This window comes from Gallinula chloropus (assembly GCF_964237585.1).
Source record: "Gallinula chloropus genome assembly, chromosome: 2".
Taxonomy (NCBI): domain Eukaryota; kingdom Metazoa; phylum Chordata; class Aves; order Gruiformes; family Rallidae; genus Gallinula; species Gallinula chloropus.
This window is the reverse complement of record NC_140086.1, coordinates 134634374-134649671: the sequence shown is the minus strand read 5'-3', so window position 1 is coordinate 134649671 and position 15298 is coordinate 134634374. Positions and strand designations below refer to the sequence as shown.

At 38.8% G+C, this 15298-nt stretch overlaps 1 protein-coding gene across 1 annotated transcript in view; it reads right to left on the bottom strand.

Annotated features, from left to right (window-relative positions):
* The window catches only part of THSD7A (thrombospondin type 1 domain containing 7A), a gene marked incomplete at both ends in the record, with an annotated part of 276654 nt that overhangs the window by 12481 nt on the left and 248875 nt on the right, over positions 1-15298 (bottom strand). The window contains 6 exons of the mRNA XM_084260677.1: positions 187-332; positions 3105-3222; positions 9372-9487; positions 9965-10106; positions 10945-11098; positions 13912-14057. Of these exons, the coding sequence (XP_084116803.1) occupies positions 187-332; positions 3105-3222; positions 9372-9487; positions 9965-10106; positions 10945-11098; positions 13912-14057 (822 nt within the window). The remainder of the gene's footprint in view (positions 1-186; positions 333-3104; positions 3223-9371; positions 9488-9964; positions 10107-10944; positions 11099-13911; positions 14058-15298) is intronic.

The window sequence follows — 15298 nt, the reverse complement described above, 5'->3', positions numbered from 1 at the left end:
GCTTTGAATATCCATAGGACATTGTTATATCTGTTAACAGCTAAGAACTCTAAGAACAAATCTTCATTTTTTTGTGTAAGAGGGGTGGAAGCAAATAGTTTACACTTATGAGCAGGTATCTGAGTGTTCCACAGATCTGCCTAGATATACAAGCTCTGTAACTTCAAAGACCCATATGGCTTTTACCTCTACTTTGCATGCAGACCATTGACCATATTGCCATCGATAACAAGGTTTTACTGGACAGGGTTTGAATTGCTCCATTTGAGAGGGACAGGGCCTCCCATCACCCTGAAATGGCTGATTTATGGTCCTTCTTCTGATCATTTTTCCTGTAAAGGAGAAACAAGAATATAACTAACAGTGGTCAGACTGATTTATTCCTCAATATGTTTCTATTTTGGGGGAAAGCACTGTGTTTGAATAAAGTCATTTCTTCCACATTTGACAAGCTGTATCGTAAAGCATATCTGTTGGCTCTTGGAAAATGTAAATCCATATAGCAGACAAGTCAGACAATTTATATTCCATTATTTGCACTGCAAGAAGTTCAGAAGTATTTCTGATTAGGGTTTCAGATTGCTGCTGTAAACAGCAAACAAAAGGAGTAATTTCCTTGTTCAGAAGCCTGGGAGAAAATACTTTTTCTGCACATTATAGTATGTTTATGGATCTCCACTTCAGTGGGGATTCTGGCTCTTCATCTGGAGTTCAATGCTGGAAGAAGCCAACATGTTCCATTCTTCCACGAGTTAATACAGAATCATGTCCCCTGATGGTCTGATCCCCACTACAAGGAACAGCTTAGCTTGCAACTTTCCCTCACTGCCTGTCTGGATAAGATGCAGATTTTTCAGCGGATGGAGGATTCTTCACTCAGACACGAAGAAAATTAAAATACAATAGGCTTATCCAACATTAATCTTCACTTCAACTATGAGTAGTCCACTATCATGCATCATCAAGATAAAAGTTCTATTTCAAATACTGTTACAAACAGAAAGAGGGAGATATTTTTATTCTTTCAGCAATTTCTACTTCCTTCATCTTACAGCGAACATTAGACCATTATGCTTCATTACAGAGAGGTTGTCATATAGCCAAAATAATTTTTATGTGCCAGTAGTAGCAGCTCTGGGCTTGGCACCTCGTAGGTGTTTTCACAAAACCAAGACAGCTGTGGTACATTAATCTCTATATACATAAATATAGATAAATATATGAACCAAGTCTAAAAAAGGAAGCATATATTTAAATTTGCATACTAAGGCTTATAATAAACTGAGGCATTACATAGATTTACGTACAGAACATCCAGTGTTAATGGCCTAAAAGAATTCATCTTTAATTCCATATTTCAATCTGATGCATTTGGAATTGAACAACCTAATGATCATGACACAAATCTTTTGCTGAGAGCATGCTGCACAAGCCACAACGCAGCAACAGAACTATATCAGTCTCCCAGACAGCTGTGTTCACTGCAGTGAGCTAGAAAGTTGTTTACCAAGTGGAGCCTCATAATTCTTGGATTCACAGCTGCTCCAACTGAGATGTCACAGGAGAAAAAAAGATTTTCTTGAAAAGTACTGAAGAAAAAAATAACCCAAAGTACAGCAATGAGCAGAATTTTTGCATATAGAATTGTTCCTCAACTTCATGGGTATTTGGCATGGGTGCACAAGACTGACTCAGCTTTGTGAGCACTGTATCTAATTATTAGACAGCTATTATTTACTGAAGAACAGCAATTACTTCCAACATTCTGCCTAAAATTACAGCTATAAGACTTAAATGTGAGGTTGCCATCATCTCTTAAAAACATTGAGAATTTAAAGCTTTTTTTATTTTTTCACTTCTACAAACAAATTTACACTTGGAAAGCACAGGGATTTCAGACAGTGACCCACCTTCACATTTTGAAAAAGTCTAGCAACAATAATTCTCATTCAGAAAAACATCAGGTCAATTGTTCAGGTCTTCTGTATAAAACTAAGTTTATAAAGGGAAGTCTCACAGGGTATTTAATCCTTCAATGAAGCTGTTGGTTCAATTCTCACTCTCTAAGGATTATATTGAATATAGAAGTGTAGATTATTTTGATTTAGAAGTCATGTTTTGAAAGATAATGTCAAGAACTGAAACAATGTTACATTATTAGATACTGTAGTATCAAGTTATTAACTGTCATCATTAAAAATCCATAGGTCTTCTTGTTGGCATCCTGATGTAGCCACAGCTTTCAGATGCTTTTGCATAGACCTCTTCCCTGTAGTGCACTCCCCATGGAACACAAGAAGATACAATATCCTTTTACTCTGTGCATAGCAGAAAATGGATTCCATATGCTGCTGACCACCCAGTATCTGCAATAACATGTCCCAGACGTGATTACAGAATGAAGAAGCTTCATAGATGGGCTTCTACCATTCTCTTTCAGTTGTCTGTACACCTTAGTTACCTGACACAATGGTGCTTTCAGGTCCTTATTCAAGAGGCGTATCAGTACAAATAAATAACCAGTTCCTCCAAAAATAGAATATGTCTTTGATATCCATTCTCTGACAAAGATTTGATTTTAAAAAGCTTAGACAGTGGTTAGCAACATTTTGGGGGAAAAAAAAAATTCAGAGTGAAATAATTGTCTCCTCACCCTTGATCTGTGTTTAATAATACTAAATTCGGCAGTGAGTAAATTTCTTGGATTTAATCACTCTGCTCTTCTAAAAGTTTAGTACTAAACTCACCACTAATGAAACCTAGGAGGAAATCCCTCCCTCCTCTTTCACTGCCCACCTTCTGAAAAATAAATATTCACAGAATTGTTTGATTTTGTCTCAATATATCATTCACCATGTCTCTCTCTGTTCCCAGAGTCAGAAACTATTCTGGGCCAAATGCTCATTATCTTCAGTGAGTACAGTCTCACTGAAGCATATTATTTGAATGAATAAGGCCGATTTAGTTCCCCGTTACTCTCACTAGCTAACTACATTTAGCAGTTTTGCAAAGAGATATAATTGCTTTTATTACGGGGGGCGGGGGGGGGGGGGGACCAAAACCAAAAAACATCACTCTAAAATAGGCCAAAAATATATACTGACCTGTAAGGCCACACGTCTGAGAGCACTCAGACCAAGGAGACCAGTCAGAGAGCTGGCAGTTCACAGGACATTCCACCACACAGGATGTATTCATTTGCCATGTCTTCTCCAAACCAAGCTGAAAGAAAAGATTCATTGGTCAGCACATAACATTCAGTCTGTATTATTGGTGCAATTAAAAATCTCTCTTCAAGATAGTGCTAATGCATATGCTGATTTTTAAATATCATAGAATCATAGGGGTTGGAAAGGACCTGAAGAGATCATCTGGTCCAACCCCTGCCAAAGCAGCTCCCTAGCTCATGCTGCACAGATAGGCGTCCAGACGGGTCTTGAATATCTCCAGAGATGGAGACTCCACCACCTCCCTGGGCAGCCTGTCCCAGGGCTCTGTCACCCTCACTGTGAAAAAGTTCTTCCGCATGATGATGCGGAACTTCCTGTGCTCCAACTTGCAGCCATTGCCCCTTGTCCTATCTCCACAGACCACTGAAAAGGGGCTGGCCATTTCCCCTTGCATCCCATACTTAAGATATTTATAAACATTAATAAGGACCCCACTTAGTCCTCTTTTCTCTAGGCCGAACAGTCCCAGCTCACTCAGCCTTTCCTCATAGGGGAGATGCTCCAGGCCCTTAATCATCTTCGTGGCCCTTCTCTGGACTCTCTCCAGGAGACCTCTGTCTTTTTTATACCAGGGAGCCCAGAACTGGACACAATACTCCAGGTGGGGCCTGACCAGGGCAGACTAGAGGGGGAGGATCACCTCCTTCGACCAGCTAGCCACACTCCTCCTGAGGCACCCCAGGATCCCATTGGCTCACTTAGCCACCAGTGCACACTGCTGGCTCATGGCCAACCTGTCATCAACCAGGACCACCAGGTCCTTCTCCACAGAGCTCTTCTCCAGCAGGTCATCCCCCAGCCTGTACTGATACAAGCGGTTATTCCTTCCCAGGTGCGAGACTCTACACTTGCTTTTGTTGAATTTCATCTGGTTTCTCCCTGCCCAGCTCTCCAGCCTGTCCAGGTCTCTCTGGATGGCAGCGCAGTGTTCCTGCGTGTCAGCCACTCCTCCCAGCTTTGTATCATCGGGTACTTGCTGAGGGTGGATGCTATTCCCTCATCAAGGTCATCGATGAAGATATTAAACAGGACTGGACCCAACACCAATCCCTGTGGAACAGCGTTAGTTACAGGTCTCTAATCAAAATCCTATTTTCATAAATTATTTTCTAAAATAGACCCTATAAATGGAAGACTTTAGCTCCACAGCATTATTTATACAACAGGTAGAGGACAAAGTAATTTATGAAGTATTATTAAAGTACTTTGAAATAGGAATATACAAATACTGCACTCAAGTGATGCTAGGAACAAAACTAACAAAAGGAGGAGCATGAACATGCATTGGAGAGTCAGTTTATTTGTTAGAAGATGTTGCAGATGCTGAAAATTTACAGGAGCACAGAAGAATCTGAACAAGTTAATGGAAGAAAAGTCGGAACATTTAAACACACAGGCAAATGCAATCCAAGAGCTGAAAACAGGATGAGGCTGTGAGAGGAGTACATGGAAACTCATACATGTCTGTCCACCTTACTCTTCCTTATTGCATCTGCTTAGGAAAAAGCAAGAGAGCCACAATGTTGTGTGTAAGTTTATTATACGTATTATGCTATTCATTCTACAATATGCAAAAATATTAACATGACACTGGCAATGATTATTTCTAAAAAATATATAGCTTTGCACATTTTTCTGAAAAGCTTCACAAAAAGCAGAATGGTCTAATAGTCCTAAAGTAAAATGCTGCAAATGCTGAAGGAGCAAGAGAGAAAGGGGCACAGAAAATAAGACAGACTCACTGGTTTTCCAGAAAATACATTCTGTATTGAGCAATTCTCCAGGCAGGATTCAGCCTTACACTCACAAATGATGGAACCCCCACAGAGAAAGATGAGTTTTATAGTAATACAAACTGTGGAGACAGCACAGTGGCTACATGGCCTTTTGGTCTGGTCTTGTAAAGCCATTTCTATGTTCTTATCAACTCCCACTTTCCAGCTTTTCCCGATCCAAGGAAGAAGAGAGATAGTCTCACTAACACACATGAGAATATATGATGCAACTGATGGCATAAATATTAGCACGACAATAATAATCCCTGCAGCCTGCACAGCTTCAGAATGAGTTAAAACGGTAAGTCCACTATAGTGTGTACGATATAAAACACGAAAGAAAATCAATCCTGCCAATGTGAACAGATCTGCAGCTTCCCAGCATAAATGACTGTCCTCTTCATTGGCCCTCACCAGTAGATCCTGATCATCATTCAGGCCTTTCAGAATCCCAGGAGGTTGTGGATATCTTTAAGTAGATAAAATCCCCACATAGCTTTAAAAAAAACCCAACCTAGACATTTCAAAACCTATTAATTTTAATGACTGGAAAGGTTAATGGCATAAACCCAGCAGTTAAGACTTTAAAAAGGAAATAAAAACACTATTTCCTACTAAATGCAAGCATAGAGCAATAATTAGGGACAACATTAACATGTCCTCTATAAATAAGCTACAATAAGTACTGGAAATGTCTCATCCTGATAGACTCACCATGACTTAAATTTGCATTTGCAGTACCATTTATTGAGACAAATGAGGTTTTAGACCTCTGTTCTGTTTTATACATCAAAGAACAAATTCTTGGCTTTTCTCTGTGGTACAGTATAACCTTGATTATCCAGCTATCACACACAGGCAACACCTGAAACCTTTGGATTATCTGGAATTTGGATAATTAGGAAACTAGAGAACTGTCTTTGAAGTCTATATTTGGGTCAAATGTTCTCAGCAAAAGCTTTAAAGCCTGCTGAATTGATTCCTGCCAATTATAGAAACACAACAGTTCTCTTTCAAGACTGGCCTTCTCAGCTGGACTTTGGCAGCTACAGAAGGAAAAGCTCAAGAGAGATATTAAAGGTGGACAGGAGAAAGCTGAAGATTACCCACAGTGATCTGCCATTTGCATGTCTTAGATACTGAAGTGCTGCTGAAATAGATTCGGGGAGCAATTGGCAGGCTGCAATTTGATATTAACCACACATTATTTTCTCTTCCCTCTCCTTCCTTCAACTGATGAGACACAATTAGCCTTGAAGATCTTAGAAAACATTTGGAAAAGTGTTCAGTATCTCCCTTACCTGAAAGAGCTTCTTTTCTGGATATGTTACGGTTTCCAATTTCAGAATGGCAAGTACTGGATTTACACTGGAAGCTACGGCTGAGTGCCCTGTACTCCTGGTCACATAGAGCAGGGGCACCAGGCTGCCAGACCACTATGTTCTATAAACCCTGTGATCCAGAAGAAGTATCTGCGTTTGTTTATAGGAATGTTTGGCAACACAGATTAACCTCCCGCAGAGGTTAATCTCGTAATCTGACTAGTAGACTATTTGCCAATAAAATAGAGAAGTCTGCTTTCCACTGCAGACAAAGCTGCTAGTTTCTAGGCTTTTCTGATCTTTAATTGAAGGTAAATGAACAAAAAGAGCCCATATATATGAATATGAGTAGAATCAGCTTGCTTTAGGTGATTTGATTCTCAAATACTCTAGGAAAGCACAAGACAAATTCTTGTGATGTGCTAATTTTGCAGAGTTAGAGAGCAAGTAATCCAGTATTACTGTGCCTTGAGAGTTTGAAGGGAACTATGTTAACATAACGAGGACTTGGAAATAAGCTCTAGAAATTGATTTATCCTGGCAGTAATCAGGATGACTGGCTAGCTTCTTTATCTGATTGACTGAAACAAACACAAGATCATACGGATGCATTAGGAAACCAGAACACAGGGGCTTGGAAGGAAATGGTAGTATTAACCTATGCTGATGCTCATACCCAGATGGTGATGGTGATAGTCAAAAGACAGAACGAAGAGGTTGTTTTACACGTTTTAGTTTCTTGAGCCATATTTTACATATAGGAACTCAGATATTGCCACTGGACACCTCCCTTTCTTAGGGATCTGGATAGGTTTAACTATTCTGATCTCTCTTCTTTGTGTACAATAATGAAAATCATAATTCTGTAAATGTATCCACACGTAAATTAAACAAAACCTTTTCTATATTTATACATCTACTATAAAGACTTATGATAGCCCAGGGGAAATTCCATTAGCTAAGTGATTACAGAATTATTTCATCTTTCTCTTATCATTAACTTTTCTAACCATGTGCACCTTATTTTGAATTTCACTTATTTTTTCTGCACTCCCCTTATAATGCAAAAACATGGCAACCCCCCCAGATACTGTGACTAGATTAATAAGAAGTGCATAGTACATATTCACATTTTGATAATTTATTGAATACTCTCCTCTTATGACCTGAAAGGTCACAGAGTTGACTTTCACATATTTACAGTGAAGGGTTTGGTAAGATCTGAACAGCTTGGCTTTCTGTTAATCACGTTAACAGGTTTTACTCCTCACCGTTATTGGATCGGCCTTTGACCTTGTTGTACCACTGCTTACACATCCATAATTCTACAAACAGTCTTAACAGTGTGACTGCGTAGTGGATCAGGACTTTGTGCAAGAAGATGAATCTCTATACGGTCTAGCAAATCAAAAGAGGAAATAATATTGTACCACAGTAGTCACTGATAAAGCCAGGACCCCACTGTTATATCTGTTGCCCAGTCATTTACAGGAAGCATCTTTTGAGATATTACCTTGTTGCCTTAAAATAAACTTTAATTTCTTAGAAGTAGGAAAGCTTCATAGGTTTTCTGAAATGAGTTTTCAGTGTCAAATGTAATCATTTGTTCCAAATGCTGCTCAAAATCTTTGGTTAACAACAGGAAAAATTTCTTGGCTTTATGGTAAAACATATATATTTCCCCTTAAAATCTAGTAAAGCAATTTATTTTCTATTGAAATATTCATATGGATGGATATTTTATATCATGTCTTGGTATGAATCAATCAATATTACAGTCTCTTAAAAATAACCTGAGTGCCAAATCTTTTTCCTTTTAATACATTAAAACATTAACAGAATGCATTCATACATTCCTCTATTCACTTCAGAGAAACTTGCTGGAGTCAGATCTTGAGGTTTTTTAATGGAGACATAAATGATCAATAGATCGATAGATTGGATTATAGACCCAAAACCTATGTGTGAATGAGGAACTTGGGACAAAAGTAGGGTGCCAGTCTCAGCTGAAACCTTCTGCCTTTGCTAAGAACTTCAGGAATCTATGGTACTGGAAGGGGCTGCAGAAGCCTAAGCAGGTCAGATACACCATTCAAAAACTCTAGTCCAAAGTACATGATGGTTTCCTGACTCGCTTCGCTTCTGACAAGACTTCTCCATTGGCATGTCCTGACGAGCAGTCACTATCCAGGAAGGTGCAACAGAAACTGAGTTGGTACCAAAGGTGCTGTGGATGCCACTCCACCCTAGTCCCCCCACTGGAAGCAATTTTGTTTCTGATGTCAAGGTGGAAGGGGAATGGCAGCTGAAGCAAGCTCATTTACTTTCCATCAGGAAGGCACATAGGATTGCCCTTAATGCAATGCTTGTTCTGTCTTCCCATTTTCCTCTCACATTAGTATCTCCATGCAATTGAAAACATTAAGACCAACACACAAAATGCCAGAAAACCAGTGCTGTCAAATTTGAGGTTAGTTTGAACTTTTGCAAAATGGCTCTTTCAAAATTTAAGGGCTCCTGTCTGCTAGTCAGTTCTTCATGTATGTTTCTATTTAATATTTAATGCACGCTGCACATTTTTTCCACACTAACTTGGGTATCCTTTGCGTTGCACAGCTGGATACAAGAAGTTAGTATTCAGCACAGCTGCAGAATGGTATGTGAGAAATGTTCTCCGACACATTGAGTAAATGATTGATACTGGCAGCTGTCCAAGGCTCTGTGCAGGAATTGTATCAAATTAGAATGATGATTAGTGTCCTGATTAAGATTTATTACCTTTATTCTACTTTATTAATTATTGTTTCTAAGTAATTTCCTTCAGGACATAATAATTAGCATACGTTCACAGAGGCACTTAAAAGTGACTGAAGGAAATAGTATAAAAATCAATGTTGATGGCACAGTTCATTTCAGAGGTACTTAATAATCCATGAATAGTGTTGCAAAACATCTGGCATAGATGGTTACGTGTCATATAGCTCAGCTGTCTCGGCATTAATTAGCACCATTAGAAGGGAGCTTACTCACAGGTATCTACTCACCTCTTCACAGTACTTCAGGTCAACGGATTTGCCATCACTGCGAACACAATCGAGCATCCGCGTTTTGATGCCATTACCACAGACAGCCTTCTCACTGAGCTGACATGTGCTCCAGTCTGAAAACAAGGGATTCATTAGTGTAGCAAACATTTGAAGATAGGAATCATAATGATCCAATCTCCCACCTAATTTTAATTCTGATGGACTAAAATAATCTTCACAAGCAACTTTTACACATGCAAAGGCTCATGGAGCCCAGCTGCTACACATTTTTGTAAACAACCACTGTTGCTGCATATAGTCAGTGCCATGATGCCTTCCTGAAAAGCTCATATTTGGTTTCATTTGCATGGATTTTGAGCAAATCACATAATTCCCCATAATCAGCATAAATTCCCTGGAGTTATAGCACACACACTACACCAAATGGCAAAGTATCCAGTAATATTTTGTCTGGAACAAACAGTCTGAATCAGTTGTCAGCACAAGCTCCACAGCTCCCTCCAGATATGAAGCTGAAAAATCCATCCTGTCAGGTGAATGGAATGAAGTCATAGTCCCAAGCTGTCACTGGATCACGGCACCACAAATACCTGTCACGTTGTAGTCATAGTGGTAGCAGTTTTTGTTCAAAGTGCAGACTTCGGTCTCAGTGGCAGCAGGACAAGACTTTCCATCATCTGGTTGTCTCAGGGATTCAGCTGACCTTTCACGGACACTACTTCCATTGCATGGCTTGAAAGGAAGATTGGAAACAGCTTTGATATTTCAGCATCCTGAAGCCTTTTCATGCAGCATTATAACAACCTTTCAAGTTACCTCTTCACAGAACGCAAATGTAAAAAGACAGGCTCACACTGTTGCCTAAGAGAAGCCATTTCCTTGTTATTTCAGAGATAATTTAGTTTGCTGTTTCACCTTGGTACCACCCAAGATGAAATATCTTCTAATTTGATAATACCTTGGTACTTTCCTAACCAGTTTATATTAGCATTTTGAAGCCATTTCATTTGTAAACTGGAGATACGGAGGCTCACTTTCTAAATGCCATACAGTAGTGCACCAGAGCACAAATACGCAGAGGTCCTGAAATAATCTCTTCTTTAGTTTGGGTTCTTTTGAGATATCTTTTTGAAACTGCTGGCAGGAAGGGAGAGGAGACCCAAAATTATCTTTCTATACTTAGTCTTGAGCTACAGATATTGCTCTTTATAAGACAGTGATGTTTTCAGTGCAGTGGCTGTACTGCTATGGAGACGCTCTCAGTTAGACTCAATGACACACTCACAAGCCAGTGCCAAAGCTATTTTGCCCCACGGAATGCACTCCACACTGAAGAATGACCACTGGTGACATTTTATTTTGTGTTTTGGAACAATTTTACTTAATGGATAATACTGGCACACTTTATTTTCAAATAAATATCAACAACCCTGAAGATGTTTGTTAGTAAATATAGATATTTACATGTGTAATCACTGTTTAATCCAGCATCTTTGCACAATAGGTCATGTATATATTTTTAAATTATCCTTCTAAAATTATAAATGTTACACTTCAGTGTACTTCTTACCAATGAACATCGAGACCATGATCCCCATTCAGACATAACACAGTCCTCAGGACATGGTAATGTACATTTTCTAGCCCCAAGTGGCATCTCTTCAGGGTCACACAGATAGTCCTCCACAGTGTCAGAAGGACCGTCCACAGTATTTAGCATGCACCTGGAAAAAAGGAACTGCACATAAACTACATTTGCCATGGATTTTGTACAGTAACTGTTCCATAGTATTTTAAAGCATTTTAGCATATTTTCAGCCCATTAGAAACATGAAGCAACTGAAGTAACAGAATGAGGCATCTATCTATGAAAATCCAAGAAAAGCTGAAGAGCCAAAATAATACTCCTTCTTACAAATAACAGTAAAAGACTGAAATACAAAGAATTTAGACACTGTCTATTGGTGACTTTCTGAGTTTCTGGACAGGTGACTTATTTGATGTTAGCTTACCAGTAAGCCAGAACAATGCAAATCAGCTATAGTTTAGACATATTTTGGGCATGCTTCAACTGATAATTTTAAATGTAGAAATATGAGAACTTAAAAAAAAAATCATAAAATTAACCCCTAATTTACAGAGATGCTTTTTAATTACCATTATATTAAAATAGCAGCTGGGGGCCCAGGTAAGACTTAAGACAGGCTGGAGACCTGGGCGGGGAGAAGTTTAATGAGATTTAACAAGAGCAAGAGGAGGGTCTTGCATCTAGGGAAGAACAACCCCAGGTACCAGTGTAGGTTGGGAACTGGCCTGTTGGAGAGCAGCGTAGGTGAGAGAGTCCTGAGGGTCCTGATGGACAGCACGATGACCATGAGCCAGTAATGTGCCCTTGTGGGTAAGAAGGCCAATGGCATCATGGGGTGTATTAGAAGGGGTGTGGTTAGTAGGTCAAGAGAGGTCCTTTCCCTCTCTACTCTGCCGTAGTGAGACTGCACCTGGAACACTGTGTACAGTTCTGGGCCCCTCAGTTCAGGAAGGACATAGAACTCCTTGAAAGAGTCCAGCACAGGGCCACCAGGAAGATTAAGGCAGAGGAACACCTTCCTTATGAGGAAAGGCTGAGGGAGCTGAGCCTCTTTAGCTTGGAGAAGAGGAGACTGAGGGGTGACCTTATTAATGTTTATAGGTATGTAAAGGGTGAGAGTCAGAAGGATGGACCCAGGCTCTTCTGAGTGATGGCCAGTAATAGGACAAGGAGCAATGGGTGCAAGCTGGAGCATAGGAAGTTCCATGTGAATATAAGGAGGAATTTCTTCACTGTGAGGGTGATGGAGCACTGGAACAGACTGCCCAGAGAGGTTGTGGAGTCTCCTTCTCTGGAGACATTCAAAACCTGCCTGGATGTGTTCCTCCGTGATTTAGTCTAGGTAATCCAGCTCTGGCAAGGGGGTTAGTCTAGATGATCTTTTGATGTCCCTTCCAACCCCTAATGTTCTGTGATTCTGTAACATGAGAAGCTAATACACTCAGTGTTGCAGAGCTGAAGATGACAGTCTTCATTTCACAGTATTCCAGTGCTGTGGAATCTACTACTAACATCCCTTTCACCTGTCAGCAGACATCCACCTAGTACCTGACTAGGATCAATTAAATTAAAAGGCCTGGATATGTTTGTTTTCCAGAATTGAAAGCTCAATCGATATGAAACCTTTCACACTCGTGAGTTTCATTACAGAATCACAAGGTTGGAAGAGACCTTTGAAGATCATCAAGCCCAACCATTCCCATCCTATGCTAAACCATATCCCTAAGTACCTCATCAACCCTTTTTTTGAACACATCCAGGGAAGGTGACTCAACCACCTCCCTGGGCAAGACCACTTTCACACAAATATCTTACGTTATCAGACTAAACTAATTTGTAAAACATTCTATTTTCTAAGGTAAGCACAAAAGAGACTGCATGAGCATATATTTGCCTTGTAGAATTAGTACTCTACCAGCATTTTGTGATAATAAATAATAAATTATAGTAAATGAAAATTAGAAGGATTTACTCTGAAAGGATTGAAAACCCTATCTTTGATGAAAGTCTTTCAAAATAAGCACTGATTACTTCTTATTTTTAATATTTAAGATTTTTTAGAAAGATTTCACGTGGGAATCTGTTTAGACATTGCTGCATGAGACCAGTTGTGCATAGTCTTTCTAACTTGGGCCAAGCAAAGAGTAATACTGTAACCTTCTTGAAGTAAACAGTTACACTGAAGAAACAGTGCTATTGTTAACAAAGTCTCCTAAATGTGCTCATTTCCAAGTACCCGTGGTAGGGAAAAGAGAACATTTAGGAGTTCACTGAATACAACACCAATTTCCATCCTTCAAACTGAATTAATATTATGCTTTTTAATTCAAATTCCTAATCTCAAACCATGTGTTGCTTTGCAATCGATCATTAAAACAAAACTAACAAAAACCCCAGAAAAAAACCCCAGTCTCCCAACTTTGGTATATACTACACCATGTAAAACTGGTTTTAATTAACCTTTGATTAGAGCTCTAGGATGATGATGAGCAAGCACACAAGATGCTTAAATAAGATGCAATAAATAACACTAGACTTTTTCCATTTCACTTTTGCCACTTTTTCCTGTAATAAATGTAACTATCTTTCCCAAGTGTATATGTACTTAGAAGGGATTTTTTTAAAATCCCAGTTTCATATATATGTAAAGAGGACCATTATACCATTCAGAAAAGCACTAAAATCATACCTTACTGTGTTTGAAGTAGAATAAAAATTGAAATATATACTTTGTTTATAAACTTGGAATCAAGACATATGTCCATAATGAGTAGATAGAGCCATACTGCATTCATTGAAGCTGTTCCCATTTATATCAAGCAGGGTTCTTGTTCAGTACACTATGGCTGGATTTACCGCTATACATTACATGGAATTACATCAAATTAAAACCAGGAATGACCGAAAATGAAGGCACTCTACAGTGAAGGAGGAGCAATACTGTTTTACCTGACTTTCCTCGTTTGAACACCTTCTCCACAGTTCTCTTTTAAGTCCACATTGGTCACCTTGCAGACACTCCAGGGCTCAGTAACCCATACATACTGGCTGCAGTCACTGTGGCAGGGGACTACCTCATATACCTGGAACCCACACTAAGCATCAATTTCGTTGCACACAAGTAAGATAAACACGCAACAGCAATCATGCACAAAAGGGTTGCTGCTCTTTTTGATAAGAGCAAAAAATGTAAACTTGTTGATTTAGAGGTTTTGGTAATGCTACAGATAAAATATTCCATAGAAAACCATAGAAATATCAGAAAGTCAGAAGCTAAGACACTCCCTATGCCATTTCCACCAACAATATCAACGTAACTAACATGAGATGTGCAACTGGGCTAGCTCACAGGTATAACTTTTAGAAAAATGCTGCCAAAACTTTACTTCTATCCTACACATCTCTCCTCCACTATTCCATCCCACTGTTAATAGTTGTGGGTTTTTTTTATTTCCAAAGAGAGGTGAACTCAATTTAAATTATAACAATAAATACTGCTTCATTTTATTTTTCCTTTTGGATACCTAAAATCACTCTAATATATTTACATACCAGCATAAGTATTAGGTTTAAATTTGAATACAGCTTTGAAATAGTATTTTTATAGTACCTTATATGGTGTTCCATATATTTCCTCAAACATACTTTATAAAAAAAAGGACAGATAATGTACACATTGGAGCACAATAGGGAAACACATGCAAAGGTTATCTTTCTATTTTAGAAACTCTTACCTGAGCCTGAAGAAAGTATTTTCATGAAACCAAAAGAAAAAACAAAGATAAAAAGCAAGAATTATTAGTGATGTACAGGTACTGAAATGGCATTCATTTAGCTTTGATTACAAACAGTTATCTATGACTTCTGTCAAACAAAAGGCATCAATTTTTTCCTCTTGGATCTCCCTTGCTGTCATAAAGAATTTCTGCAAGAACTTTCCCCTTGAAAGAAAAAAAAAAGTTTACGAATCGCAAGCAGTGGGAAGAGACTGTAAATTAGATAGTCTCTTTCTCAGTCTCTAACAGACAATAAAACTGTTTTTCCTTTTTGCCTATAATGAGCATCAACTCTTCACACAGTAGGGAAACCAATTTCCCTAAGACAAGAGAAAATCCTCAATGATTTTGGAGAGGATATTTGACTTCGCTATTAATTTAAATTGTTGACAGCATTAAGTGCAATAGATTCAGGAAAATTAAATGGAACTGGCAGTTCTCATCCTTCCAAAGTTCCTAAGTCCTTCACTCAGTATCTCAATTGTGCACAGAGTACTTAAAGCCCATTCCCTCAAAAATACCTTATATCAGCTAACTTCATTCTGGTATCAGGTCAGCAC